Source organism: Pristiophorus japonicus, chromosome 11 (genome assembly GCF_044704955.1).
Source record: "Pristiophorus japonicus isolate sPriJap1 chromosome 11, sPriJap1.hap1, whole genome shotgun sequence".
Lineage (NCBI taxonomy): Eukaryota > Metazoa > Chordata > Chondrichthyes > Pristiophoridae > Pristiophorus > Pristiophorus japonicus.
This window is the reverse complement of record NC_091987.1, coordinates 193478262-193506246: the sequence shown is the minus strand read 5'-3', so window position 1 is coordinate 193506246 and position 27985 is coordinate 193478262. Positions and strand designations below refer to the sequence as shown.

The following is a 27985-nucleotide window of genomic DNA, read 5'->3' as shown; positions in this document are numbered from 1 at the left end:
TTGAGACAGGTATTCATATCTGCACCTGAGTGATGCAGACTGTGCGAAGACTGCATTTCTGCAAAGAAGTTGTCACTGAGATCCGTGAGTTAGTAAAAGCAGACCTGCAACCTAGAAGCATCAGGAGGGCTGCTTTGTCAGTTGAAGTGAAGGTTACAGCTGCACTTTCATTCTATGCATCTGGATCATTTCAGGCCACAACTGGGGATGTGTGCACCATTTCTCAACATGCAAGACATATCTGCATTTGGCAAGTGACTGCTGCACTATATGCCCGGAGGAATGACTACATAAAGTTCCCAATGGCTGCCCAGACAATGCATAAAAGAGCTGTGGGCTTCTCCAGGATTGCTGGCTTCCCAAAGGTACAGGGTTGCATTGATTGTACCCACATCGCCTTGCAAGCACCTTTGGATGATTCCGAGATGTACAGGAACAGAAAAGGCTTCCATTCCGTTAATGTGCAGCTCGTGTGTAACGACATGCATCGCATCATGTCAGTTGTTGCGAGATACTTTGGGAGCACCCATGTTGCATTCATCCTACGCAAGAGCACTATATCTGCCATGTTTCAGCAGCAGCCAGAAGGATAGAGCTGGCTGCTGGGAGACAAAAGTTACGGCCTCGCCACCTGGCTCATGACGCCCCTACGCGTAACCCGGACGGAAGCTGACCGGGAATACAACATGTCTTATATTGCAACACACAGCATAATAGAGAGGACTATTGGCATCTTGAAACAGTGTTTCCGATGCCTGGACCATTCCACGGGCTACTTGCAATACTCCCCTGAGATTGTCAATCAGTTCACAGATAACTTAGCCATCATGAGGCATCAGCAGCTGGTATTAGAAGACCCACCTGAGGTGAGAGTGGCTGATGATAATGATGAGAAAGATGAAGATGATGATGAGGAGGATGAGGAAGCCATACAACTACCTGAACCCGGAGCACGACGGCGGAGGAGGGCGGGCTGTCGTGCCCCTTTAACGACTGCTCGAGCCTTGCACCAGCAGCTCATCCGTGAACGCTTTGCTGCCTGAAGGCTCAGCGGCACCTGTTCCCAATGGATCATGTTTACTGTTTGGACCTGTTCTGTAATGTTGTGTTGTGTTAATGGAACAAATAATGGAAATGATTCTTCTTTACTTCAAAAAATTGTGTTAGTAATGGAACAAATAATGGGAATGATTCAGTTATAATTTAAAATATTTTCAAAAATTTAACAAACACTTGTTTGTACTTAACTTAACTTTAATAAAAATATTCTGGTATCAAATTTTAAAGTTTTCAGTTAAGATCACTGACAAACTTTAAGATCACTTACAAACTTTTAAATATGTAAATTTACATAACTTACAAAAGACTTTTAATTTGAGAACAGTTACAACAGTAACAACAATAATAATAACAATAACAGCAGCAAAGAAAGGCTGCACCCATCTCTCCTTCACCTTATTCGAAGACCGCCTGCTGCACTTGTTCTTGGTGACTCCACCCCTGCCCGCAGGCGGTGGCACAGCATTTCTCGGGTTGGTACCGAGCTTATTCTTTTGAACATTTCGGGTAATGTGCACTTCTTGATGAGGGGGCGGGCAGGTGGTAATGTGGAGGGCCCGGCTTGGCTAGTTTGGGGATTGAAGTGGGAGTGGCAGTTGATTCTGTCAATGGGCGTGGGTTCTGGGCGTGTTCCCTTATTGCAACAGCTAACTCCGACATTCCCTCCCTCATGTGCCCTGACAGTGTGTCAACTACTTCCAACATTCCCTCCCTCATGTTCGCCGACAGTGTATCAGCTATCTGTGACATTCCCTCCCTCATGTTCACCAAGTGTGTCAACTACCTACAACATTCCCTTCCTCATGTTCACTGACAGTGTATCCACTGCCTGCGACAGTCCCTCCCTCATGTTCCCGGAAAGTGTTCCCAATTCTTGTGAGAGTGTTGTTACTTCTCCCGACAGTCCCGATACCTCACCCAACCCACTGATGGTGTCCAGGGGTGATTGTGTAAGGTCAATGCTCTCCGTACTCATTGCCATCATCTGAACCACATCTGTTAGATCCTGCACCTCAGGAGAGCGCTGTTGAGCTCTCCTTCCCCTCCTCACCCTGGGTATGGCTCGCAGCATCCCAGTGGGACCCTCAGCCTCGGATGGTGGAGCCCTGGGTGTGCCTCGCTGCACCTCCCTGGAATCTCCAGCCTCGGACTGTGAGAGACCATCGAATGACCCACCAACACTCGTACCACTCAAGAAAGGGCCTGGCACCTCAATGAACGGCACCTGCACCTCCTCCAGAGTGAGTACAACAGTGGTGGCTTCATCCATCAGCTCCCCCTCCTCCTCACCCCCATGCTCTTGTTCTAGAAGGTGGGATTGGAAGATGTTTTCCTCTTCAGGCTCGACCGCGTCTGAATCTCCTTCTGCATCGGTTTCAGCCTCGTCAAGGTTGGCCTCAAGTTCTGAAAAATATAACACAACAGTCAAATGGTTAGCAGCAGAGGAGGGGGCAGGGTGGGTGGTATGAGTAGGCTCACACAGTGCAGGCAGCAGGCTCATTTGAAGAACCACATTGCATCAACCGAAGCGTAGCTGACGGAGACATTCCCATGAAGGGAAGCATGGCTAGCCCGCGCAGTACTTAACATTTAGCAAAGCCAGAATGTGGAATTTGCAGGACTTACCCTCTCCCTCGAGTGTGGGCCCAGCTTGTGCAGTGGTGGTTGCTTTTCTCCAGGCAGGGCCCATCAAAGCAGCAACCCTCTCTTCCAAGGGTGTCAGTGGCTGCAGATTTGCCAGGCCTCCTCCTGTTCGAAAACATAACATTTTAGAGAGGGTGTCTTTCTGCTGGGTGGGTCATACAGATGGTCACATTTATATTCGCAATTCCAGTGCAAAAATGAAAATGTTACTTGACCAAGATCCTGCCACTTCTTTTTGCACTGGCCTCCAGACCTCGGGGTGGTCACCATTGCACAGTAATCTTCTGCAAGTTGGTTCCAGCGTTTCTTCATTTCTTTTGGTGAAATTTTTACCTATTACCTACAAATAAAATAAGCTCGCAGAATATACATTTTCATACAGATTATTGTACCAAGAGCTTGCATGTGTTGCTAGTTTCGGCATTGTATGTAAAATAAAATACTTTTGCAAAAAATAAATAAAAAACACTGTGATGGTGAACCAACAGGAAAGATAAAATTTATGTTGGTGTCCATCTCGTGCCATCTGGCCTCCATTATAGTAACCAGTGCCTCTACTTCATCCTGCAAGAAATTCTTGGTCCTTGAGCCACCTTGCAACTTTTGTTGCAGCTCCGATTTTTCCAACGTGAAATAAAGTTTTCACACACAAGTGGCTCTTTAAAAATGGCCGAAAGCAGACCGGGAGCTGTACTGGGCATGCGCGCCCCATAGCAGTCACGTCAAAAACTTCATTTTTTTTTTCCCGCACATGCGCAGAAGGGGTTGCATCATTTTTTCGGCGCAGACATTAGGCTCCACCACCAGGTGCAGCGAGGCACACCCGAGGCTACAGGACACGCTGCGCGGCGCCAGTTTCAGAAAATAGAACAGGGAAACTTGCTAGTTATTTTTTTGGAGTAGCCGGGGCCAAAATAAACGGGCGTAACTCTTGCAGTACGCCAAAAAATGGCATTGGGGAAAATTGAGCCCCTGGTCTCTGTCCCCTTTCATCACTTTGAAATTACCTCATTTCCAGTTCAACACATTTTACTGTGTTTTCAATGTGAACTTAAGCTATGGTTACTACATCCTTCATGTTATTCTAACTTCAAATCACTTAGCTGTTCTAATTTGTTACCTAGAACAAGGTCTAACATTGCCTCCTTTCTTGTTGGACATGCAACATACCAATTAAAGAAACTGTCCTGGATGTATTCTGGAAACTCTTTCCCTGCAAACGTCTAGCATGTTCCTTCTTTCATACCATTTAATCATCATCATAGGCAGTCCCTCGGGATCGAGGAAGACTTGCTTCCACTCTTAGCATGAGTTCTTAGGTGGCTGTACAGTCCAATACGAGAACCACAGTCTCTGTCATAGGTGGGGCAAATAGTCATTGAGGGAAAGGGTGGGTGGGACTAGTTTGCCGCAAGCTCCTTCCGCTGGCTATGCTTGATTTCTGCATGCTCTCGGCAACGATACTCGAGGAGCTCAGCCAAATGCACTTCCTCCACTTAGGGCGGTCTATGGCCAGGGACTCCCAGGTGTCAGTGGGGATGTCGCACTTTTTCAGGGAGGCTTTGAGGGTGTCCTTGTAACGTTTCCTCTGCCCATCTTTGGCTTGTTTGTCGTGGACGAGTTCCAAGTAGAGCGTTTGTTTTGGGAGTCTCGTGTCTGGCATGCGAACTCTGTGGCCTGCCCAGCGGAGCTCGTGGTATGAAACCGATCGCTTATTATTTCTTAACTTAGCCCAGACAGACTTTATCTGCGCAGCACCATCAGCACACCATCCTTCTCCTTAACCCTTCTTCTATCTAGCCTAAGATAAACTCCCCATATACCTCCCTTGAGCTTACTATTTTAGACCAACAACTCCTTTTTTGCACCAAATTCACTTCCTTGCCTTTCCTCTGTTTAAAAAAAACATTCTCTGTCAGCCTCCCACTGAGTCTGCCTCTCGCAGCTATGTTTACTCATTAGAAACAGAAAAATGTTGGAAATACACAACAAATCTGTCAGCATCTAACAAGAGAAAAGACAGCTTACATTTTGGGCGCAGGCCTTTTGAAGGATTCTGCCCAAAACATTAAGGCCCCGATTTTAACCTAACGCATCTGGTGGGAACGGACGGGATAGGGTTGGATGCTCGGTTTACACCTCGAAGGATTTTATTCTAAAATGGGATGGGGTATAAGGTGGCCACCCCACCCAAAATAGCTCCGTTACCGTTGGCTGGGTTAGCTGAAAATAAGGGCTTCGCTTGTCTTATGACTTTGCAGCTGTTGATAACACTGCCCACAATTGAATCCATCAATATAAATAGGAACAATATGGCATGATTTAAAAAAGTATGATTGCACATGGAATATTAGAGCTCATGTTGGCCACAACATGAAAGTGTGAATGAGCATGGAATGTTAGAGCTCACGTTGGCCACGACATGGAAGAAATTTTAAGAAGGAAACAAGGAACATAAGAACATAAGGATTAGGAACAGGAGTAGGCCATTCCGCCCCTCGTTCCTGCTCCGCCATTCAATCTCTCATGGCTGATCTTCTACCTCAACTCCACTTTCCTGCACTATCCCCATATCCCTCGATTCCCTTAATATTCAAAAATCTATCGATCTCTGTCTTGAATATACTCAACAACTGAGTACCCACAGCCCTCATGGTTAGAGAATTCCAAAGATTTACCATCCCTTGAGTGAAGAAATTTCTCCTCATCTCTGTCCTAAATGGCTGACCCCTTATTCTGAGACTGTGGCCCCTGGTTTTCGACTCGTCAGCCAGAGGAAACATCCTCCCTGCATCTACCCTGTCTCGCCAAAGCCTTATATAAATGCATTAGGATGTCTTTACTTTAATACTCAATCCTCTTGTAATAATGGCCAATATACCATTTTATTTTCTAATTGCTTGCTGTACCTGCATGTTAACTTTCAGTGATTCGTGTACAAAGACACTCATGTCCCCCTCAACACCAACATTTCCCCGCTGTTCACCATTTAAAAAATACTCTGATTTTCTATTATTCCTACCAAAGTGGATAACTTCACATTTCTCCACATTATATTCCATTTGCCATGTTCTTGCCCACTCACTTAGCCCGCCTATATCCCCTTGAAGCCTTTTTGCATCCTCCTCACAACTTACATTCCCACCAAGCTTTGTGTGGAGAAAGTAGCAGTGTTGTGTGTGCAACGTGATATATTCTATAGCGCCCTCTAGCTAGGAGGTATAGGGAGCTGTATTGAGAGAGAGGGTCTGTGAAGGAATGCCATCTTAAGCTCCACAAGGCTGACTGAGATCTCCCAAATAAATAAAGTTAAGTTGCACTAAGAGTGTTCAAGAATGCTCAAGATAAAATAAATGGTGTCGGAAGCGGAAACTTCTGATCTTTCGTTGAACGCAACTATGACCAAAATATTGTTACTGTAAGATTTTTTCGAGCCGATCAAAATCGACATTGTGCAGTGCAGGGCGTGCTCCCTACACATCATGGTGGATCTGTGAAGGGTGATAAATAGTCATAAACTTGTAAAATAATTGAGAGGCATTAGTAAAGTAAACTTAAAGTGGCATAAGTTATCGTAGAGCCTCGATTGAAAAAGTTTTTCTGCAATTACATGGCTACGATATTTTACTATTAGACTTGTTCTAATCCTCTGGGTATTTGAACTGTATACATGTATGTGACAAACTCAAAGTCCTAAACTATAGCCAGCTATCATGCCCACCATGGTGCCAACTCCCGCGCACATTCCTCTCCCACCTCCATTGCAGGTGACCAGCGATTTGAAAGCGAACTGGAAAAAATTCAACCAGCTGTGGGACAGCTATGAAATTATCACAAATATTGTGGAAAAAACCAGATAGAGTTAGGGTTGCAACATTTATCACTGTCATTGGCAGCGATACCCTAGATATCCACAATAATCTTCCCTACAAATCAGAGGAAGACAAGCAGGAAACTGAGATTATTTTGAAGCTCTGGGAAGAGTACTGTAAAGGTAAAACCAACATCATCTATGAACGGTACCAGTTTAACAACTGTGTACAAGGGGACGAGCGGCTTGACAGATATCGCGTGAAAGTGAGTGAGCTAGCATCGTCATGTGATTTCGGCAATTTGAGGGATGATTTAATCAGAGACCGCATAGTCTGCAGAATATCTGATAACACTCTGCGTAAGAGGCTGTTGCAAGAATCATGCCTAACACTCGATAAATGTGTGATGCTCTTTAAAGCTACAGAGGCCACAGTTGCGCAAATGAAATCCATGAAGTTCACTAAAACAGACTCTGAAGATGTCAAAGCTGTCAGACAGAAACCCCAACCCACAACGAAAGACTTCACAGACAAAGAGTTCATGAACAATTACAGATATTGTGGCAAAAGACATGAAGTGTCAAAAACTAAATGCCCAGCCTATGGGAAGACCTGTACAAGTTGTGGCAAACTAAATCACTTTTCTCAAAAGTGCAGGCAGAGTGAATCGAGGCAGAAGTCTACACATAACCCTAAATATAAGGGCAACCCAAAAGTTCATGCACTATATGAAGAGAGTTCTGATTCTAATTTTGAAGTCATGACTGTAAAGATGCTTGGTAAAGTTGATCACACAATCAAGTACAAAGCTGACAGAAAGTATCCTAACAAGATTATGGCTACCTTCTCCATTAAAGGTCAAATGGTAAGAATGCAAATAGATTGTGGGCCACATGCAATGTGATACCCCTTAGATACATACTTAAACGCTCAGAGATAAAAGAATCTAAGACAATACTGTCACTATATGACAACCATGCAACCATTCCAATGGTAGGGACTTGTACTGTGGCACTGGAAAATACAAAGAACAAGCAAAAGTTAGTTGTGCCCTTTGTGATCATTGAGAGCCAAAGTGCACCACTGATTGGCTGATGCACTGCTCAACAGCTACAACTGATAAAAGTGCAGCATCAGAATATCGCGGTGGTAAATGAACCACGCGAATCGCAAACTACGAACAAGGCAAACGTCTCGCTAGCGTCAAAAACTGATGCCAACAATGGGTATCCGGTTGTGTTTAAGGGACTTGGACACATGCCAGGGACAGTTCACTTTGAACTTAATGAATCAACGACACCAGCTGTAATGCCCAGACGGGTGCCAATCGCGATCAAACAAACGCTAAAAGAGGAACTCGATCATTTGGAAAATCGACAAATCATCTCGAAAGTTGTTGAACCAACGGACTGGGTATCCAGTCTAGTGACTGTACAAAAACCATCTGAACAATGCCCTGAAACAGGGACAATATCCACTTCCTGTGATCGATGACATCTTGCCACAGATGTCAAATGTAAAGTTCTTTACCAAAACAGACTGCAAGGAGGGTTTCTCGCAATGTGAACTAGACACAGAGTCCTCTTACCTCACAACCTTCCAGACTCTGTGGGGACAATATCGATATAATAGAATGCCATTTCGCATCAGTCCTTCCAGAAATCTTCCAGCAGAAGCTAGACCAGAACCTCGAGAGTGTCACTGTTCTAGATGGAGTTTACAATATTGCAGGTGATATCTTGATCACTGGACACGGTGAGATACTTAAAGAGGCTAATCACGATCATGATGCAAACTTTCGCAAATTCATGAGGAGATGCAGAGAGCGAAACATCAAACTAAACTCTAAGTTCGAATACAAGAGCTCCCAAGTGAAATACATGGGACACATACTGTCTAGTGATGGACTCAAAGCCGACCCAAGCAAAGTGGTCACAATCAACGAAGTGCAAAAACCACAGGATGTTGCAGGTGTACAACGATATGTTGGCATGACAAAGTACCTCTCAAAATTCTTGCCAGATCTTTCAGACCTCTGAGCCTCTGCGATGGCTTACTCATAAAGACAAGGTCTGGAAATGGACTGAAGAACAAGACAAAACGTTTGAAGCTATCAAACAACACGTGACAGTTTCTCCGGTTCTCAGGCACTTTGACCACAAACTTGCAACTGAAAGGATTGAGCAAGTGTCTTGGGTTCGTCCTTCTGCAACAGGGACAACCAATTGCATACGCGAGCCGAGCGCTCACTCCAGCAGAAACGCGATACTCTCAAATTGAAAAGGAGCTGCTTGCTCAAGTCTTCAGAATGGAACGAAAAACGAAACCATCAATATGTATACAGTCGCAAGATCACGCTATGGACAGACCATAAGCCTTTGGGTGCTATACGACGCAAGCGGTTATCTGCAGCACCCAAGCGACTACATGGTCTGCTCATTCGGCTCAACCAACATGACGTCGAAATAAAGTATCAACCAGGAAAAGAAATGTACCTCGCAGACACCCTCTTGCACACCTACCTCGAAAATGTGAAGAGATCACTGCCAGAAAATGCAGTGGAATGCATCCATATGGTGGACTTTCTCCCACTCTCCAAACAAGGACTGACTACCATGCAATGCGCAACCACAAGTGACTCCACACTACAACTGGTCATACAACAAATCACAACAGGATGGCCAGAAACGACACATGAATGCCCGCTTGAACACATGCATATTTCAAAGTTTGTGACGCACTCACAACACGGGATGTCATAGTTTTCAAAGGCTATCACTGTGTCATATCAAAATCCCTGAGATCCGACATTCGTCAGCGACTTCATGCTGCTCACACCGGCGTCAAGAGCACTCTTCGACGTGCCAGAGAATCCCTTTACTGGCCAGGACTGAACAGTGACATAAAAGACTATGTTTCAAAGTGTGAAACATGTAACACCTATCAATTGAGCCAATCAAAAGAACCATTGATAAGTCACGACCTCCCTCAGAGACTGTGGGAAAAGATTGGTTGTGACATATTCACACGCGATGGTAAAGGCTACTTATGCACAGTGGACTACTACTCGGACTATTTCGAGATAGACAATCTGCATGGAAAGAAAGATGCCACTGTCATCATCAAACACCTCAAAAACACTTCTCTAACCACCGTATTCCAGACAAGGTTCAATCCGACAATGGACCTCCCTTCAACTCACAACAGTTCACAAACTTTGCCACAGAATATGGATTCAATCACGCAACAAGCTCACCAGAATATTCATAAAGCAATGGAAAGGTTGAGAACGCGTTTAAATCACAAAGCGGTTAATCAAGAAGACAAAGTAAGACTGTGGTGACTTCGACATGAACCTTCTCATCTGGCGAAACACATCAACTGAAGGCCTTGATAGTTCACCAGCACAACGCTTGCTCAATCGCCACACAAAGACAAACATCCCAATCGCAAATGAACTACTCAAACCAAGAATCACACACAACGTCATTGTCAACAAAGAAAGGAACCATACCAAACAAGCACACCATTACAACAGAGGTGCTACAGCACTTCCTATACTGCAGGAAGGAGAAATAGTGAGACTCAAACAAACATGAGAAAGCAAAGCTTGGCAAAAAGCTCAGGTTCAGAAACAAGTCGGCATTCGGTCATATCAGATCATTACAGAAGATGACCATGAATATCGCAGAAATAGGAAACATCTGAGAAAGAGCACTGAGACATTCATCGAAACTCCAGAGATCTCAGTGACACCCACAGACGATCTGCTGACTACACAGCCAACTAACACGCGAAACAGCACTTCAACGACAACAGAGATATGTTGCCTGATATTTCCCCTCAGAGCACTGATAAAGGGACTAAAGTGATCGGTGCACAGAACACCACTGAAACTACCAGTTTGAGGCGAAGCAACAGAATCCGCATGACACCAAAATACCTGGAGCATTCTGTACAGAAATAAAAAATCATGGACACTGGGCACTTGGATAAAGTATTAATAAGACAAGAGTTTTGTTGTTTGTTAAACTTGTAGTTGTTTAATACATGTAATCATAAGAAGTTAACTACTCGTTTATATTGAAGCTAACTTTAATTCATTTTTGTTTCTTAGGAAAGGAAAGGTGAAACGAGATAATTTATAGCGCCCTCTAGCTAGGAGGTATCGATATACTGTATAGCGCCCTATAGCTCGGAGGTAGAGGGAGCTATATTGAGAGAGAGGGTCTGTGAAGGAACACCATTTTAAGGCTCCACATGGCTGACTGAGATCTCTTAAATAAATAGAGTTCAGTTGAACTAAGAGAGTTCAAGAAACTATAAAATACAGTTTGCCTGCTGTAAAAATAGCATTCCTTAAAAGAACTGATGCTGCGATTAAGTAGCTGCCTGCTGTTTGCCAATCAACCTTTGCATTGCATGGCACAATGGTTTTTGGTTATTGAGCTAATTTGTTGGAGGTCATGAGCATAGAATTTCAATAAATTATAAGGCTTGTTCATGAAATTAACTGAGTAAATGCAAAGAGTCTCTTTGTCTCTTCCCTCAATTCAGCCTAGGACTCATATCCTCCTCCAACCCCGTTCAAGCTGCAACACTTGCACGCCTCCAGCAAACTGTAGCACTTTTCTCCCATTTAAGCTGGCACTCTTCTCCACCCCGCCCCCCCCACCTCCCCACCCCATGGCTGTTGTTGTTTGCACTTTCTTTCCTTCTCCTATTCCCTGATTTCAAGTTTCTTATGAACTAAACTGTTCTGCTGTACGTGTTGTATGTAGGATCACGTGCCCCATAATTATAGTATCGAACGCTGGAAATAATGTGAGATACCCACAACATTTCTCCTGACTCGGTTGAACAGCAGAAAATACCACGCTGTCAGAGCAATGTGTACAACCTAAAATTAATAATTGGATTTATTTACACAATAGATTGAAGGAATGAGACATGGCAAGGCACTGACATTTAAAATCAACAAAAATAGGAGCATTTTGCAAGGGTTTAAATATCCTTTTTCAGATCAATTTATCCACTGTAAAATGAGCATTAGAAGTTTAGAATGGCATATTCTTTCAGAGACTTTTACACAGCAATATTGTATAGATAATGGGAGTTTCCATGAAACGTCCCTTCCCTAGGAGTTCAGACCCTTGACTAAAGCCTGTAAGAGTGCTTCTGAAGTCAGTCCTGTCTATTATCCATGATTAGTGGCATAATGGTAGTTGATATTGCATATCATGCTGATAAGCAACTATTCACGCCTATCTGCATGTATATGCTATGTAGCACTTGGAATAAAACCTCAGTATACTGACAAAATTTCCAGAACAATCGAGCTGGTCTGGTCGTGTGGTCATCGAAACTACAGCCTCCATTCTGAAATCTGGGCAAAGGACGACATCTTCCATTTTAATTCTAGCTATTTAAAGATACAAGATAAAGACAGCAATTTCCCTACTTGACACAGGACAAAAACGTTGCTTTCATCACAACACAGTGACTGATTTGTATATTGTCAGTCCACACGCAATGGTTCTCTCACTGCCGATGGAGTTGACAAACACACATGTTGCGAGCTTTCTCCCAGCCATCCTCAATTCTGTTTGGTGATTGGCCAGTAGAAGGTGGGATTCCAGTAGTGGAAGGTGGTCTGTATCCATCTTGCCTCCGTGCGATCTCACATCTCGATAGCTCAGCCAAGAACCGCTGAAACTCGACAAACCAGACAGGATAATTCATGTGAAATCTTTGGATCCAAATGCTTCTTGTTGATAATTTTATTGAAAAAGGTGCGATGAATAAAAATAAAACAGGTAATCAGTCGTGTAAAGAATAGAACCCCCCCCCATACACACACACCACCGTTGCATCCTGAGCCAATCATAAGTTGTGCATCTTTGAGGGTGCCCTCAGGGAGTTTCCAATCACCACAAAGCAAGTAAGCATGTGTGGTAGACACTGTGGCGAGTTTCACCACATCAATCTGTTCACCGATTGATATTTACTCATCAAACAGTAACCAAATGATTTACCACTAATAATCACTAGAAAGTAACCAAGCCGAATTTCGATGCAAAAGGACTTTTCTTTAAAAATGAACACTATTTAAATTGTTCTGAGACACTTATTTATTATGTCCCCATTTAGATCCAGAACAAGGTGAACTAAAAAGTGGATTGTTGGAGGAAGGCAGGGAGCTCCTGCTGTTGCATCCATTAGGGAGACAGGTGCATGAGCATTTACAGATGGTCCCTTAAGCACCAATTGAGGACCAACCAAAATGGACACATAAGTCGGTCTAGCATTCCCAGGTAGTTATGCCCAGGTTGTGTACAGACAGCCCCTGGGTTGAGGATGAATAGTTACTAAATGTCTCAGATGAAATTGCTGCCACCTTCTTACACAGAAACTCCTCTTTCCAAATCTAGCAGTGGAATAGAGACAATATGGATAAAATGCAGGCCAGTACATTACCATGTTGCTCCAACTGCTTGTTTTTCTTCCGGGACCCTGTGTGCACCTGGGTGATCCTGGATAGGGATCACGCGGTGTCCACTGGTACGTGAGATATGTTCCGTGATCATGGAGGCAGTGCAGAACCTCAACTGTATGATCTATTTTTACTTTAATTTTGTATATATGTCAGTTTGGGTAGACCATTTATGTTAGTGGTGTCCTCCCCTTGAAGAGGGCACTGGTCGTGATGTTTTTGTTCTGATGGCATTGGGTTATCCCAGTGGTACCTCGCGGTCCAGTTCAAAATAGTCCCAATCAAAGCATCCACAATCCAATGGAAACAAGCTCCCCGCTGGAGTGGAACTAAACGATAGAACCAATGGGAACCTGTTCAACCGTCTTCGCTTCGAGGCTAGATCAAAGGTCGTCTCGTCCTCTGTCATCGAACTACAATACCGGACAACGCTTTGCATAACACTGATGACGCAAGGTCATGGGCCAACAATTCCGGCCTCCCCAGGTCGTACGGAGTTCCTACGGACCCAGGAAGGCATCGGAAAAGCCGGTTTCCAGCGCACAATGCATATGCGCTGAAAACCGGCATTTCCGGTCTGTCAAGTTTCTGGTTTGACAGATGGCCGCATCCCGGGAGCGAGGACATTTGTAAGTGGAAATTTCCGATATTTACGCTTACAAATGTCCTCAAAAATCTTGTGCCTGAAAAAGCAGGCGCATAGCCTACTTTTACAAGCACAAGTGTTTTAAAAATCACAAAAACATATAAAAATAAAGTTATTAAAACATATTTTATCATTAAAAACCCTCCCCACAATGATAAGTTTATTTTTAAAAACTTTTTTTTTAAATCGGGAAATTATTTTTTTTTCAGACATTAATAACTTTAATTTTAATGAATGTAGTGTAATTATTTTCTATTTTTTATTAGTGTTTTGGGTGTTTCGGGCTCTATCACAATCATAGTAATAGGAGTTTAGGACTCTGCAGAATTCCTATTACTATGATACTTTACCTGATTGGCTGCCTGGAGCCATGTGACTCCAACTGTCGGCCTGTGCATGCATCGACGTGCACGCGCTGCGATTGGCGGTCAGGAGAGGCCTCAGCATCGGAAAGTCGAACGTGGGCAGCAGCTTAAGGTAGGTGCGTATTTTTTCTCTAAAATGCCCGCGGGAAGGCCAAAACGGAATTTCAGGGCCCATGTACCATAAGAGCAGGTACTCAATAGTTGAGAGAAGATCTCATCAAACATCTGGAAAATAAGTAAGTCGGTCTACAACATGCAGTTTTTAAGCTAACAGCTGCTGAATATGGTTGAAAACTGTAGCCAGTTCTTAGTCTTTCATCATTTGATGCTGGATTGCTCAGAATCATAAAACAATGTAATAACTCAACATTTTAGTGGATTGCACTTTGACCAATGTCTGAGCTTTTGGATTGTTTTAAAGCACATGGAAGTGTATTTGTGTCTCTGTTTCCAATAGAATAACACATTCATGCTCTGTCACAGCTGATCTAACTATACAGCTAAAAAAGAAAGACTTGGATTTATATAGCGCCTTTCATGACCACTGGATGTCTCAAAGCGCTTTACAGACAATGAAATATTTTTGGATTGTAGTTGTCATGTATGTACATGCTGTTTATAGCCACCAGATGGTGTCATTGTTGGAGGCCACTAAGCAGCATGCACATGATGCTGCTCTGGTATAAAAGGCCAGCCATTTTGTAAGACAGGCACTTTGGGCCGTAATAAAGCAGAGCCAAGCTTGTACCTTGTTCAGTTAAGCAGTACTCAGTTTGTACCTTTATGGCATACATAACAATAGTCACTGTTGTAATGTGGTAAACGCGGCAACCAATTTGTGCACAGCAAGCTCCCACAAACAGAAATGGGATAATGACCAGATAATCTTTTTTTTGTTATGTTGATTGAGGGATAAATATTGGCCAGGACACCAGGGATAACTCCCCTGCTCTTCTTCGAAATAGTGCCATGGGATCTTTTACATCCACGTAAGAGAGCAGATGGAGTCTCAGTTTAACGTCTCATCTGAAAGACGGCACCTCCGACAGTGCAGCGCTCCCTCAGCACTGCACTGGAATGTCAGCCTAGATCTTTATGCTCAAGTCTCTGGAGTGGGACTTGAGCCCTCAACCTTCTGGCTCAGAGGCGAGAGCCACAGCTGACATGGCTTCCTGTCTCCATGTGGCAAATGGAAAGCATGATTTGTGTTTTCCTTGATGGAAGCATGTCACAGACATGTGACATGAAATTGGAGCCCATTTTGCCCTGATATACTGTTTACTTAGGGTCAGGTTTGCAGTAATTTAGAACTTCAATGAAAGTATTTATGGAAAATATGTTCTGGGGATCCAGTGTGTCCAGTGCACTATCTACTTACTAATGTCATACAGAATAAACTGAGTTGGTTAAACACTGGTATCTATAATGATGAGGACTCCGGGTGTGACCGAGTAGGATTGTCCATCTGTAACCTTTGGCTGAAGTTGCTTACAAATACCTTAGCTTTATCTCTTGCTGGGCTCTGCTGTCGTTAAGGATCGGCAGTTTGTGGAGCCTCCTCTTCTTATTGGTTGCCTAATTGTCACACCCCTTCCCATCTGGCAGTGGTAGAGCAGCATGGCTTTTCTCTGATTGGTTGGTTGTGGGACCACCTAGCTCTGTCAGTAACCTACTACTTTAGGTGTTTAGCCTTCAGGTGAACATATAGTGTAGCTTCACTAGGTTGGTGCCACTGCTCACTGGGGGCACTCGAGCATGGAATCAGCCCTATACCCTACACCCTTGAGTTCAATCGGTATTGCCTTATTATTTTTATAAATACTGTTGTAACTTGATACAGTCAATTTCATTAATTCTTGGTCAATTTTTCTCACATAAGTTGATTTGTTTGTCGTATCATTACTGTCGACTTATGGAGAAATAATCACCAGTCGATTATTACCCATATCCAGCTAGTATTATATGGATAACAAAACTTCCTCTGTATGAAAGAAAGAAAGACTTGTATTTATATAGCACCTTTCATGACCACTGGATGTTTCAAAATGCTTTACAGCCAATGAAGTACTTTTGGAGTGTAGTCACTGTTATAATGTGGGAAATGCGGCAGCCAACTTGAGCACAACAAGCTCCACAAACAGCACTGTGATAATGACCAGATAATCTGTTTTTGATATGTTGATTGAGGGATAAATATTGGCCAGGACAGCAGGGATAACTCCCCTGTTCTTTTTCAAAATAGTGCCATGGGATCTTTTACATCCACCTGAGAGGTTTAACATCTCCTCTGAAAGACAGCACCTCCGACAGTGCAGCACCCCTTCAGCACTGCACTGGAGTGTCAGCCTAGGTTTATGTGCTCAAGTTCCTGGAGTGGGACTTGAACCCACAAGCTTTTGACCCAGAGGCAAGTTTGCTACTCACTGAGCCACAGCTGAGACTCATGATGAAGACAAGAGATCTGCATCTTCAGTTACAACACTGCCTGCAATTAGAACTATTGGGTTTTAGAACTGTTGAGTAGCAAAGTGCATTCGAGGGCTGTTTATTGACCTCCAAGAATCTGGGTTCAATTTCAGACCAGGGTGAGGGGACGGCTGTTAAAGTAAATACCAGAATAAGATTTGGCTGCTTCGACATTGTTCAGTGAACACAAATCCATGACTAAACGCTGTGGTCAAGATTAACACAGCTCAGAGCTCCGCCTGCATTCTTATCGAACTTGGAGAATAAATAGAAAAAGGAATGCGGGTTGCCGAATAGTCACGTTGGTGCAATCTGGGGTGCACTTATGTGTTCAGGGTGGAGACACTTGTCAGTGGTATATTATAGGAGCTTTATACTAGATTTCTGCACTGCTGTATTTGACCTCAAAGTGCCGAATATTGCTGCTGCGGTTAGTTTCATAACGTGATAGACCAGAAAATGAAATTGACACCCTGCCATTACTACATTCATTCAGAGCGAATTTGTATCAGCTTCTGTGGCCTGGGATTCCGAAACTTCTGACATTAACGCGTATGTTCTCGTTTTGTTTCTGTAGGTCGTGCCAGTCTGTATGACAAAGCTTCTTTGCGAATCGACCAGCTCCGCTCAGAGGACCAGGGGTGGTATGAGTGCAAAGTGCTTATGTTGGACCAGCAATACGACACATTTCACAATGGCAGCTGGGTGTACGTCACAGTAAATGGTGAGTAATGCTATCTAGCAAATGTCGGAACACGCTGCAAATGACTAAAGCCATGCTCGAGAACTCCATCATTGTCCCCCTATCAGATGAGTTATTTTAAGCCGTACCTAACAATGATGAATTCGGCGATCAGTAAAAGTCAGATTCAATGTCGTTCTCATGTACCTTCATTTACAGTTGATGCATTTAACCTTTGATGCAATGAAAACTGCAGTTGGATTGGGTGACAGTAATCAATAATTGTCTGTCATTAAACAGTAAGTTTTAAAAGAAATTATCCTGATCTGTGCATCAAGGTAATTGCAGTGCGGACAGGAGCAAGGTAATGTCGGCAATTCATACAGATTTCCTGACTCAAGAATTTTAAAGTTATCAACTGGCAAGACACCTGCTGAAACATGATAACTTCTCTTGTATGAATTAAATCCCAAATGAAGTCTATGAAGCACCAGAACTCCCTCATTTCCAATATCTACCACACTCTTATTGCATAAAATCTATTTTGTGAACTCAGTACTTTCCATAGTCATGTGCCTGATATCGGGGATTCCCCACAAAGTGGGGATCAGATCTATGTTCCACCCCTTTATGGTATTGCATGTGGGACTTTCATTATATTACTTCAACTGGTTGCTCAACAGCAGTTATAGCCCACCTGGGTTTTGGCCCAGCTTGAAAACAACAGCAGTTCATTTAAAAAAGACATTGTCCAGGACGAATCTGCTTCACTGTGTTTCCAACCAGGCTACAGTATAACACGTGGCACCATCTTTCAAATGAGAGTGAATGTACTATACTGGCCGAGGAACAATCTGACCACTGATGATGCTGAATATATTTTGAGAATGTTTGCACCTTGAATCAAATTGGTATTTCTGCTTTACAAGCCTAGTAATGCAAAATCACGTTTTTTATGTACTGAATAACAGCTCTGATGTTACCCCTCTCTTGGCATTAGTACTAATTCTGGGTGTGCGGGAAGATAAAATGTTTGGCTACTGACAATGCACAAAAACACTCATTTATGCTGAGACAGGACCTCAGAGAAAAATAGATATTCAAAGACTGAAGATTACTGGATAACGATGTGGGTGCTTGGTGCACCGATCCTGATTTTAATGCTCTTTCAGATGTGGTGTAAGCACTAATACGGACTGTAGTGTTACCATGAACAGAAGTCCAAATGTGTGCTTCCCCCTGCCATTATGCCAATGGGAACCTTCTCTTGTCTTCACTAGCGGGTGGCACTGCCATAGGTAGATGACGATCTGGAGAAAGGTCCCTTGAAGCAGTCACCAGCACAATGTAACCCCTTCCCTGTCTTTAATATCTATTTTCTCTAATGTTCTTTCTCAGTATAAATGTGAACTGCCAACAGGAAGACATTTTAACCTCTTCCCCGAGTCCTTGTGGCATCTCACAGTCACTGGTGTTGGAAGAAAGGGGGAAATTGCGAGGTTGTCTGACCCTCATATTTTGCACTCACGACAGCTGCCGATTATACCGGCACGTTGGAAGGAGTAAAGGCCCTTCATCTCTATTTTACACAATACACGATTGCTCTATGTTTCTGAGGCTTAAAATGCATTGCAATGGCAGATCATTACTAAATGAATTAATCTGACAATTCCTGGGCAAGAAGCTGAGCTTTGCTGCCTTTAAGCTAGTCTCTAGGAATTTTGTGCAAGTATACCCGATCTTTCCCCTCCCTTTCTCTTCCCCTCAGTAAATTACCACAATGTTCTTCAATTTATCCCCCCACCATAACAATTTAAGGATGACAGGAAAAAAACCACCTCACTATTCTCTTAATAAATATAATGCTTTGTCACAATATAACTGGAAGAACTTCGAAACAATGAATTGTTATTGGGATTGCAACAACTAGTTATACAGACAAACATAATGGGCCGAAATGGCTCCTAACTAAAAGTAGGCGCACTGACCGTTTTTGAAGTTGTTTATCCACATAATAGAGCGATTTTCAGCTTATTTTTGGTCCTTCTGGGTGGTGTTGAAGGGCGGAGGTGGTGTTGCAGTGGGACGGTAGTCAGGAGCTGACATCAGTGCCGCGTTGATGATGTCAGGGGATTGCGCATGCCCGACAGGGTGGCAACACGTACGGTGACGAGCACCGCTGGGGAGAAAATGGAGGTCAATTTCACAAATGTCGGTGACTCCATGCTGACTAGGCAGAGCATCCGTCCCGTCCCTCTTTGAGGCAGTCATGGCTCTTAGAGAAAGGGGCAATTTTGGCCCCGCTAACATTTTATATAAATGACTGCTATTCTCTCAATTCAGGTATCTGCCGCTGTGCAGGTAAGCTCGGGTTACTAACCAATGCTCTCGGTGTAAACATTTATCAAGTTGTTCGGCAGTTTACTGTTTTGATTACACTGTAGAATTGATAAAACGCCACCGGAATTTAACTTCCTCATTGAAATTCAGAGTACCCCAAACAGCAAGAGCATTTCCATTGTTTCAGATGAACCTATCAGAGGGAAATATTGGCTGATGTTGGAAGTGTTTATTGGGTTATAAAATCTCATTCTAGAAGCAGCAACTAGTGATGTTTCATGTAAAATTTAAATGGGAATTTTGGAGCTGCACGTCACTTTAAGTGAGCCTTCCTTCATTATACCATTTAGGAGCTTGACCTGAGGAAGGCTGATTTTTAATGACGTTTTCCTTCACTGAGCAGCCTTCCACATCAATGAGCAGAACGCCTTTTCTTGTAAGTAGCAATTTCACCAGTTGAGTTCAGGAGACAGAAAAAAAAATCACCAAGAAGCAATTGTGAACGCCGTTTGCTTGGCATTACACTATGTGATATTGTAGCGGAGAGCACTATGCATTGTACTTGAGGTATACTGTGCTTTCATAAAGCGCAGCTATAGAATCTATGGAATGAAGCTCTGCTCATGAAATTGCCCCAAAAGATGTGTCCATTGAGCAGATGGGATACGCGAATGAATGCTGCTCTTTTGCAGAGCATGTGAAAGCTCAGCACATAGATACACTCTCCTGCAAAACAGAAAGCTTCACTCTGATGATGAAAGGGTGTATTATTGTATCGGGCCTCGGTTAGACCACACTTAGAGTACTGTGTACAGTTCTGGTCGCCATATTATAAAAAGGATATAGAGGCACTGGCGAGGATCAGGGAAGATTTACAAGGATGATACCAGAAATGCGAGGGCATACATATCAGGAATGGATGAACAGGCTGGGTCTCTTTTCTCTTGAAAAAAGAAGGCTGAGAGGTGACCTAATAGAGGTCTTTAAAAACATGAAAGGTTTTGATAGAGTGGATACAGAGAGAATGTTTCCACTTGTGGGGAAGAGCATAACTAGAGGCCATCGATATAAGATAGTCACCAAGAAATCCAATAGAGAATTCAAAAGAAAACTCTTTACCCAGAGAGTGGTGAGAATGTGGAACTCGTTACCACAGGGAGTGGTTGAAGTGAAATTTCGATGCATTTAAGCGGAGGCTAGAAAAGCATATGAGGGAGAAGGGAATAGAGGGCTATGCTGATAGATTTAGATGAGGAAAGACGGGAGGAGACTCGAGCATAAACACACCATGGACTGGTTGGGCCGAATGGCCTGTTTCTGTGTCGTATTTCGCATGTGATCCGATGTAATTATTTTGCTTGACGCCAGATTGTAAGATTATCTACCTGCTGGCTAATATTTCTGACAGGGCGAGTAGGCAGTCTCTGTCCTGCGGGCTCCCCCCTGCCCAGGATTGACTCTTCCTTCCCATGGACCCTCCCGAGACAGTTCACCACAAAGTACCGAATGCCCGCCACTGGCAGCCTCCGAACTCCCGGATGCCCGATCCCGGCCAGCTGCCACATCCCGGCCGCTTTGGGCAGGCAGCTGACGCGCGGGTGAGGCCCCGGAGTTAAAATTACCTGGACATCAAAAGGCCCCGCCCCCTCCCCCTCCCCCACGCCAGTCTGAATCTCACTCCAGGTTAAAACCGGAGCTTAAGTGTCGGCCGGCTATTCCACTACACGAGGCATAACAGCTCAACCCCATTATGTCTTCGCTCAACATATGCATACTTTGCATCGAAGGACAGCAGCCAGTGATCAGGAATGTGAATTCTGCCTGAGGTCTTTTCTTTTGTGGACCCAGTTAGAACACTCTCACCACCAACTGGGAGCAACTATCTCAGCACAGACCGTGCATTGAACCTGAGAGTTTTCTGGCCAATGTAAGTCTGTCCATCTCTTGCACTACCATGGGTATATAGTGATGTAGCTGCTCATGATACAGTGCACGTGTTGTAACATCCACTGTAGGAAGATTAAACATGCAGACATCCACCCTGCACCTGCTGGGCATTTAGCATCTACCAGCTCTGCCAAACCTTCAGTGTTACTTGACCCGTACGTCACTCTGTACTGTCTCATTTTCATTAGCGAATAATGGATTTTTTTCATTGATCTGTTAAATAGCTCCCACTTTTACCCTCATCCCCAATACACGTCATTCTTCAACATAATAAGACATCATGCATACTGGTCATACTTGTTTTGTGTATTGATTCATGAAACATTTTTTGGATCTCCTCCCACGTCTAGCGTCTGAGATGTGGCCATATTCTGAATTATGGTTTATGGGCTTCCTACCTTTGCTAGCACTCTGTTAGTCAGGATTAAAGTCTCAAGGCCAAACTTTCCACATTGAAAAATAGCTCTATTTTTTGGTGTTATTTCCGATTAACGGCCGTTTTTTTAGGCCGAAATAACGCCAAAAAAAAAAGCCTACGTTTCGGCAAAAGTTTATTAAATTTTGGCGTAGCCTTAAAACGGAGCTAATTTTTTTCGCCTTAAAAATAACGCCCGTTCTGCGCATGCCCAACACTCGAAGCATTTAGGTTACCAGGGTAACGCTGTTCAATGAAACGTGAGGCACAATTTGAGCACAAAAAGACGGGGCTCTCGCCAATTTTAACATATCTTTAAATTGCATTTTCTGTTTGCATTTCGCCCCAGCTCCTTAAACTACTAACAGCTATAGTAGCCTGAATTAAACAGGAGAGATTTGTTCACAAAACCCCGAGTTGGAAGGATTCCCACTATGGATGGCAGAGATTTCGGCCACACTGAACTGTTCAGGTCCCATCTCCGAAACTTTCCATCGTGATTTACTATTTCTAAATGACCTTTGTAAATTGGTTATACCTTTCACTCCGTATTGTACCATTTACTCCCCCTCAATAAAGAGCAGCAATGATCTAGAATGCTGGATATACATTTGTAGGAAATCCTGTAAACTTTTTAAAGTGGTTTTTATATAAAATATAGGTTTTGTTCCCTCCCAAAGTTTTAACTTTTCACTCCATTTCCCAAGATGGTGCCGTTAACGTCGATTTCGATCAGACCCGACTAGATAAGGCAAGCTTTTTAAAAGTGGTATTTCGCACTGTCCTTAAAAAAAATATCCTTATTGGGGAAACTCGCAAAAACGGCATTATCGTTAGGTTTGATCCCGAGTGACGTCACAAAAACGGTCTCAAAAAAATCGACCCTTATTTTTTAAGGATGGCATTACGCCACTGACGAAACTAGAAAAATAGCCCTGAATTTATTTCGCTCAAAAAGAAAACTTTTAGCTCCAAAAGATGGATGTAAATCGATCGTTGTGTTGTTGAATTTCTGGCCTTCAGTCTATGGGCCCAAGTTTCAGCTCGAGTTGCTCTTATTTTTTTGGAGCAACTAGTTTAGTATGGAGTATTTTAGAAATCGCAATTCTCGACATTTAGTTTGCTCCAGTTCTAGTCAGTTAGAATAGTTTCGTTTTAGTACAGTTTTTTTTTCAATAGGGGGCGTGTCCGGCCACTTACGCCTGTTTTGCAAGTTTAGGCAGCAAAAACTTATTCCAAACTAACTTAGAACAGAGTAAGTGTCAATTTTTGTACGCTCAGAAAAACCTTGCCTACACTTTATAAATTAGACGCAGGTAGCGAGAGATGGGGGGGAAGGGAAGTTAGAGGGAAGTTAGGGGATTTTACAAAGCATTAAACACTTCACTTTTAACCATTATAGAAATCATCATAATTTTTAAATAACAATAAATGAACATTAAATCAAGTAATAAAAATTAGAAGTCCTACCTTGTCAGCTGGAGCACACACCAGAATTGGCGTATTTTGTACCTAGACGCTGGTGTTTATTAATTTGGTGCTTCCAGATTGCAACATTCCACTTATAGAATTCCAACCAGTCCGGAATAAAAGCCGTGCGTTTCTCCCCCAGTCTAGGCACACTCCCTGCGGAGGCACTTGAAGTGTCATCTCCTTACTTTGCCGAAATCTGTGGTTGTCAGAGAATGTTCAAAGACGTGGATCCTGAGTCCAGCTCAGAGTCGTCAATATCGGGCAGGTCCCACATCTGAGCTTTTCAGTAACGAGTCCGTATCAGCCACTTACCTGGAGTGTTTTCTCACAGCCAGAACATAGGGCCCAACTTTGCCCAACCCCTTTTTTCAGCGCACTTACCTTAAGTGCGGCGACTTTGCGTGCTGGAAAGGGCGGCGGAAATAGGGGCCCCATCCTGGCCGCTCTTCCAAGTCCCCGGAGTCCCGGCGTGGCGTGCATTCTGAAGTGGGAGGCGGAGCAACAGGCCAGTGCAGAAAGCACTGCCGGCACCTGCGCGCATGCGCAGTGAAGTCTGCGCGCATGCTCCTGCCCTCCCAGCATGTCCTGCGGGCTGTGAGCAGGACCCGATGCTCGCAGTCCCTATCCCTGGCCAAAGGGACGCCCCGATCTCACCGCACCCTATCCCCGGCCAAGTTGCCTCCCGCACCAGCCAGCCGGCCCGCTGAGCTCCCGGGCGAGGTAGAACTTCGTTTTATTTTTTTTTATTGGTTGTGCTTGAGAGTTTTCAATGGCGGGGGGGAAGGAGGAGATTTTTGCGGAGGGGGGCATTGGGGGGTGGGAGCGCAAGAGTGTATGGGGGGGAGGAGGAGAGTTCTGGGGGAGAGAGAAAGAGTGTTTTTGGCGGGGGGCGGGGAAAGAGTGTTTTGTATAACAGCATCTCTCTCTCTCTGGCTATTCCCCCCCCGTGGCATCGTGGCCAGCAGTTCGCATTTCTCCGGTTGGATTGACTTCATTTTTATTAGTATTTTAATTTTTTGAGCTTTTTCTTGCAATGTTTGGTGCTTGGTTGCTGAGGTCCTCTCCAGTTCCCTTCCCTCCCCTATCCCTGCCCTAATGTCTGCCGAATGATCGCTGCTTTTTCTTCACTGCCCACAAGGTTTTTCAGAGCTGGCCACATACGCTGACCTAAGTCAATTTGGAGTAAGTTTTTGCTGGCCAAAGTGGCATAAATGGCCAAAACTGGCGTAAGTGTCTGGGAACGCCCCCTTTTGAAAAAAAAACTGACCTAAAAAAAATCGTTCCTAACTGATTTACTCTGGAGCACATTTTTTGGGGGAAATGGCATTTTTTAACTTACGCCAGAAAAAACAACTTACTCCAAAAAAATTGATGCAAGTAATGGCCAAAGTTGGGCCCATAGTCTTGTTAAATGGGGCAAGCTGCATCTGTCAACAGGAGTTCTGTGCGAGTTTTTTGCCCTGTTACTGATCTTTGGTCACTGTTAAAGTATCCGTGGCCGGAACGCCCATCTTCTGAACGGAGCACAGGCTGATTCCGAATATGGGCTTGTGTAACTCCTGACCACAGCAAGTGAGTGGGCTCTCCCTCCAACTTACTTCCCATCGGGTGATTTGTCAGTCGGTCTGTCAATGAAACCAGAGATTTCACTCCCGGGCATCTCAGGCAGACGTTGCTTTCTGGGCTCCCAGTTAATCGGATCATCCCAGCGATAATCGGTGTTGGTGTTTCTAGGAAGCCCGAGTCCCGATAACTATTTAAGCACATCTTCAATGCCCAGGGAGCCCATTCGGCCAGGGCTAGGGGCGCCGTGCTTCGGGCCCCTCCCACAAAGCCTGCGGAGCGTCGCAGAGATTCGGGCTGCGAGGAGCTACTGCACATGCGCGCACACTCTAGCGCGCATGTGCAGAGGTCCCGGCACTGTTATCAGCGCCGGGACCTTGCTCCGCCCCCCACCCCTTGTGCTGCACTACACCGAGGCTGAAGGCGTCCTGAGGAGCAGGGAGACTTAAAAGGTAACTTTTCGGCGCCCTTTTTATTCTAGAAAGAGGTGCTCCATTTTTACAGGGGGCGGAAACTTGGGCCCTATGAAACAGACTGTTTCAACTTTTCATTCCCCAATTAGTTGAAAGTTTTGCACACTCCGCAGCTGGATTAATTAAATATTTGCTATTTGAAAAGAGGGGGAGAAGAGAATGGAGTAGAGGAATGAAGTAGGGGGTGGGGAGAAGAGGAGGAGAGGAGGGGAGAAGGAAGAGAAGAAGTAGTAGGATAGGAGAGGAGGATATTGATAAATTTGGCTGCTGACGTACGTTGTTGGTCTCACTGGAGGTTGAAGGAAAATATCTGCATCTGAAGAGACTTACCCTGGAGAAAGAAGGACTTGCATTTATATAGCTCCTTTCATGATCACAGACTTCTCAAAGCGCTTTACAGCCAATCAAGTATTTTTGGAGTATAGTCACTGTTGTAATGTGGGAAACGCGGCAGCCAATTTGCACACAGCAAGCTCTCACAAACAGCAATGTGATAATGATCAGATAATCTGTTTTTGATAAATATTGGCCAGAACACTGGGGATAACTCCCCTGCTCCTCTTTGATATAGTACCATGGAATCTTTTACATCCACCTGAGAGAGCAGACGGGGCCTCGGTTTAACGTCTTATCCCTCAGCACTGCACTGGAGTGTCAGCCTAGATTTGTTTTGTGCCCAAGTCCCTGGAGTGGGACTTGCATCCACAACCTTCTGACTCAGAGGCGAGACTGCTACCCACTGAGCTATAGCTGACACAACATGTAATGAGAAGCATGGCACCGAAGGTTCTTCACAGTGAAGGCGAAGCAAAGGTGCAGTTCATAAAGCATCTGCTTTGCAGTATTAGATGTATCTACATTGAGGCTCATTAAAAACAGTGCAGTAAATAGAAAGTGTGCTTGTTAATCTGGTGACAGAAACAAACTCCACACCGTCTGCTCATGGCTGATTGTCTCAATGTGTCTACAAAACAACATTTGTAGGATCTTGCAATGATGTCTCCCCAAGATCCTACAAATCCCCTGGGAGGACAGGTGCACCAACATCAACATCCTTGTCCAGGCTAACATCCCCAGCATTGAAGCAGTGACCACACTCGATCAGCTCCGCTGGGCAGGCCACATAGTTCGCATGCCAGACACGAGACTCCAAAAGCAAGTGCTCTACACGGAGCTCCTTCGCGGCCAACGAGCCAAAGGTGGGCAGCGGGAACGCTACAAGGACACCCGGAAAGCCTTCCTGAGAAAGTGCGACATCCCCACTGACACCTGGGAGTCCCTGGCCCAAGACCGCCATAAGTGGAGGAAATGCATCCGGGAGGGCCCTGAGCACCTCGAGTCTCAATGCCGAGAGCATGCAGAAATCAAGCCCAGGCAGTGGAAAGAGCGTGCGGCAAACCTGTCCCACCCACCCCTTCCCTCAACGACTGTCTGTCCCACCTGTGACAGAATCTGTGGCTCTCGTATTGGACTGTTCAGCTAACTAAGAACTCATGTTAAGATTTGAAGCAAGTCTTCCTCGATTCTGAGGGACTGCCTATGAGATGAGACAGTAAATTAAGTTGATTAGGTAGATTATAGCTCTATTTATTTGCCAACATTTCCCTACTTATATTGAATCCCAAAGTCACGGCTCATTTTGTTACAGATTCTGAAACTGACTATCTCTTTACCCACCTCCCCCTTGCTGCCTGTACTCAGTAATTATACGACATGAAGACAAACTTGTTTGCGTAAGAGTGAGTAAAGGCTTCACTGAGTGAAGAAATACACAGCAGTATGTCCTTGCTGTGTCATTTGGTGCACATGCCTGGGGGTGCAGGGAAACCACATGTTGTGCTGTAGTGTGCTAGTCATGCAATCAGAAATTGGATGCACGATCATATATTAATAATCTTTTAAACCAAGACATTGTGTCTTAGTGTTATTGCTTAATTAAGTCTCGTTGAGCTATCTGTCTTGTATTATCTGTTGTGTCAACAGCCTGTTTTAAAATTATTTGATGTGATTCACCCTCTTCCTCATTAGCATTAGCCTCCACAGCCGCGTTTTACGATTACTGTGATGAATTCTGATACAGGCTATAACTGGCTGGGAGTTGGGTCAATTAAATTAATTTGTGAAATAAGGCTGGTTATCCCTCTGTCTTGTGCTGCATGTGCCTTATTTGTGCTGGTTGGGTATACTCGCTGCCTCCCAGAAAAATGCACTTATTTACACGACATGTGCATTGCTTTAATTCTGTTCGTAAATGGGCTTCCAAACCTGTGTTTGTTGATTTGTTCATCGCTTTGCAGTGTATCTATCTGTGTCATGCTATCGACATGCTGTGTCAGCTGTGGCTCAGTGGGTAGCACACTTGCCTCTCAGTCTGAAGGTTGTGGGCTCAAGACCCACTCCAGGAACATGTACATAAATCTAGGCTGATGCTCCAGTGCAGTGCTGAGGGAGTGCTGCTCTATCGGAGGTGTTGTTTTTCGGATGAGACGTTAAACTGAGGTGGATGTAAAAGATCCCATGACACTATTTCGAAGAAAAGGAAGGGAGTTATGCCTGGTGTCCTGGCCAACATTTATCCCTCAATCAAAATAACAAAAACAGATTATC

The 27985-nt window shown here is 44.2% G+C and overlaps 1 protein-coding gene across 1 annotated transcript in view; it reads left to right on the top strand.

Annotated features, from left to right (window-relative positions):
* Positions 1 to 27985, top strand: part of igsf9bb (immunoglobulin superfamily, member 9Bb) — a 777241-nt gene that overhangs the window by 327950 nt on the left and 421306 nt on the right. Inside the window, exon 3 of the mRNA XM_070894384.1 lies at positions 17063 to 17209. Coding sequence (XP_070750485.1) covers positions 17063 to 17209 — 147 coding nt within the window. The remainder of the gene's footprint in view (positions 1 to 17062; positions 17210 to 27985) is intronic.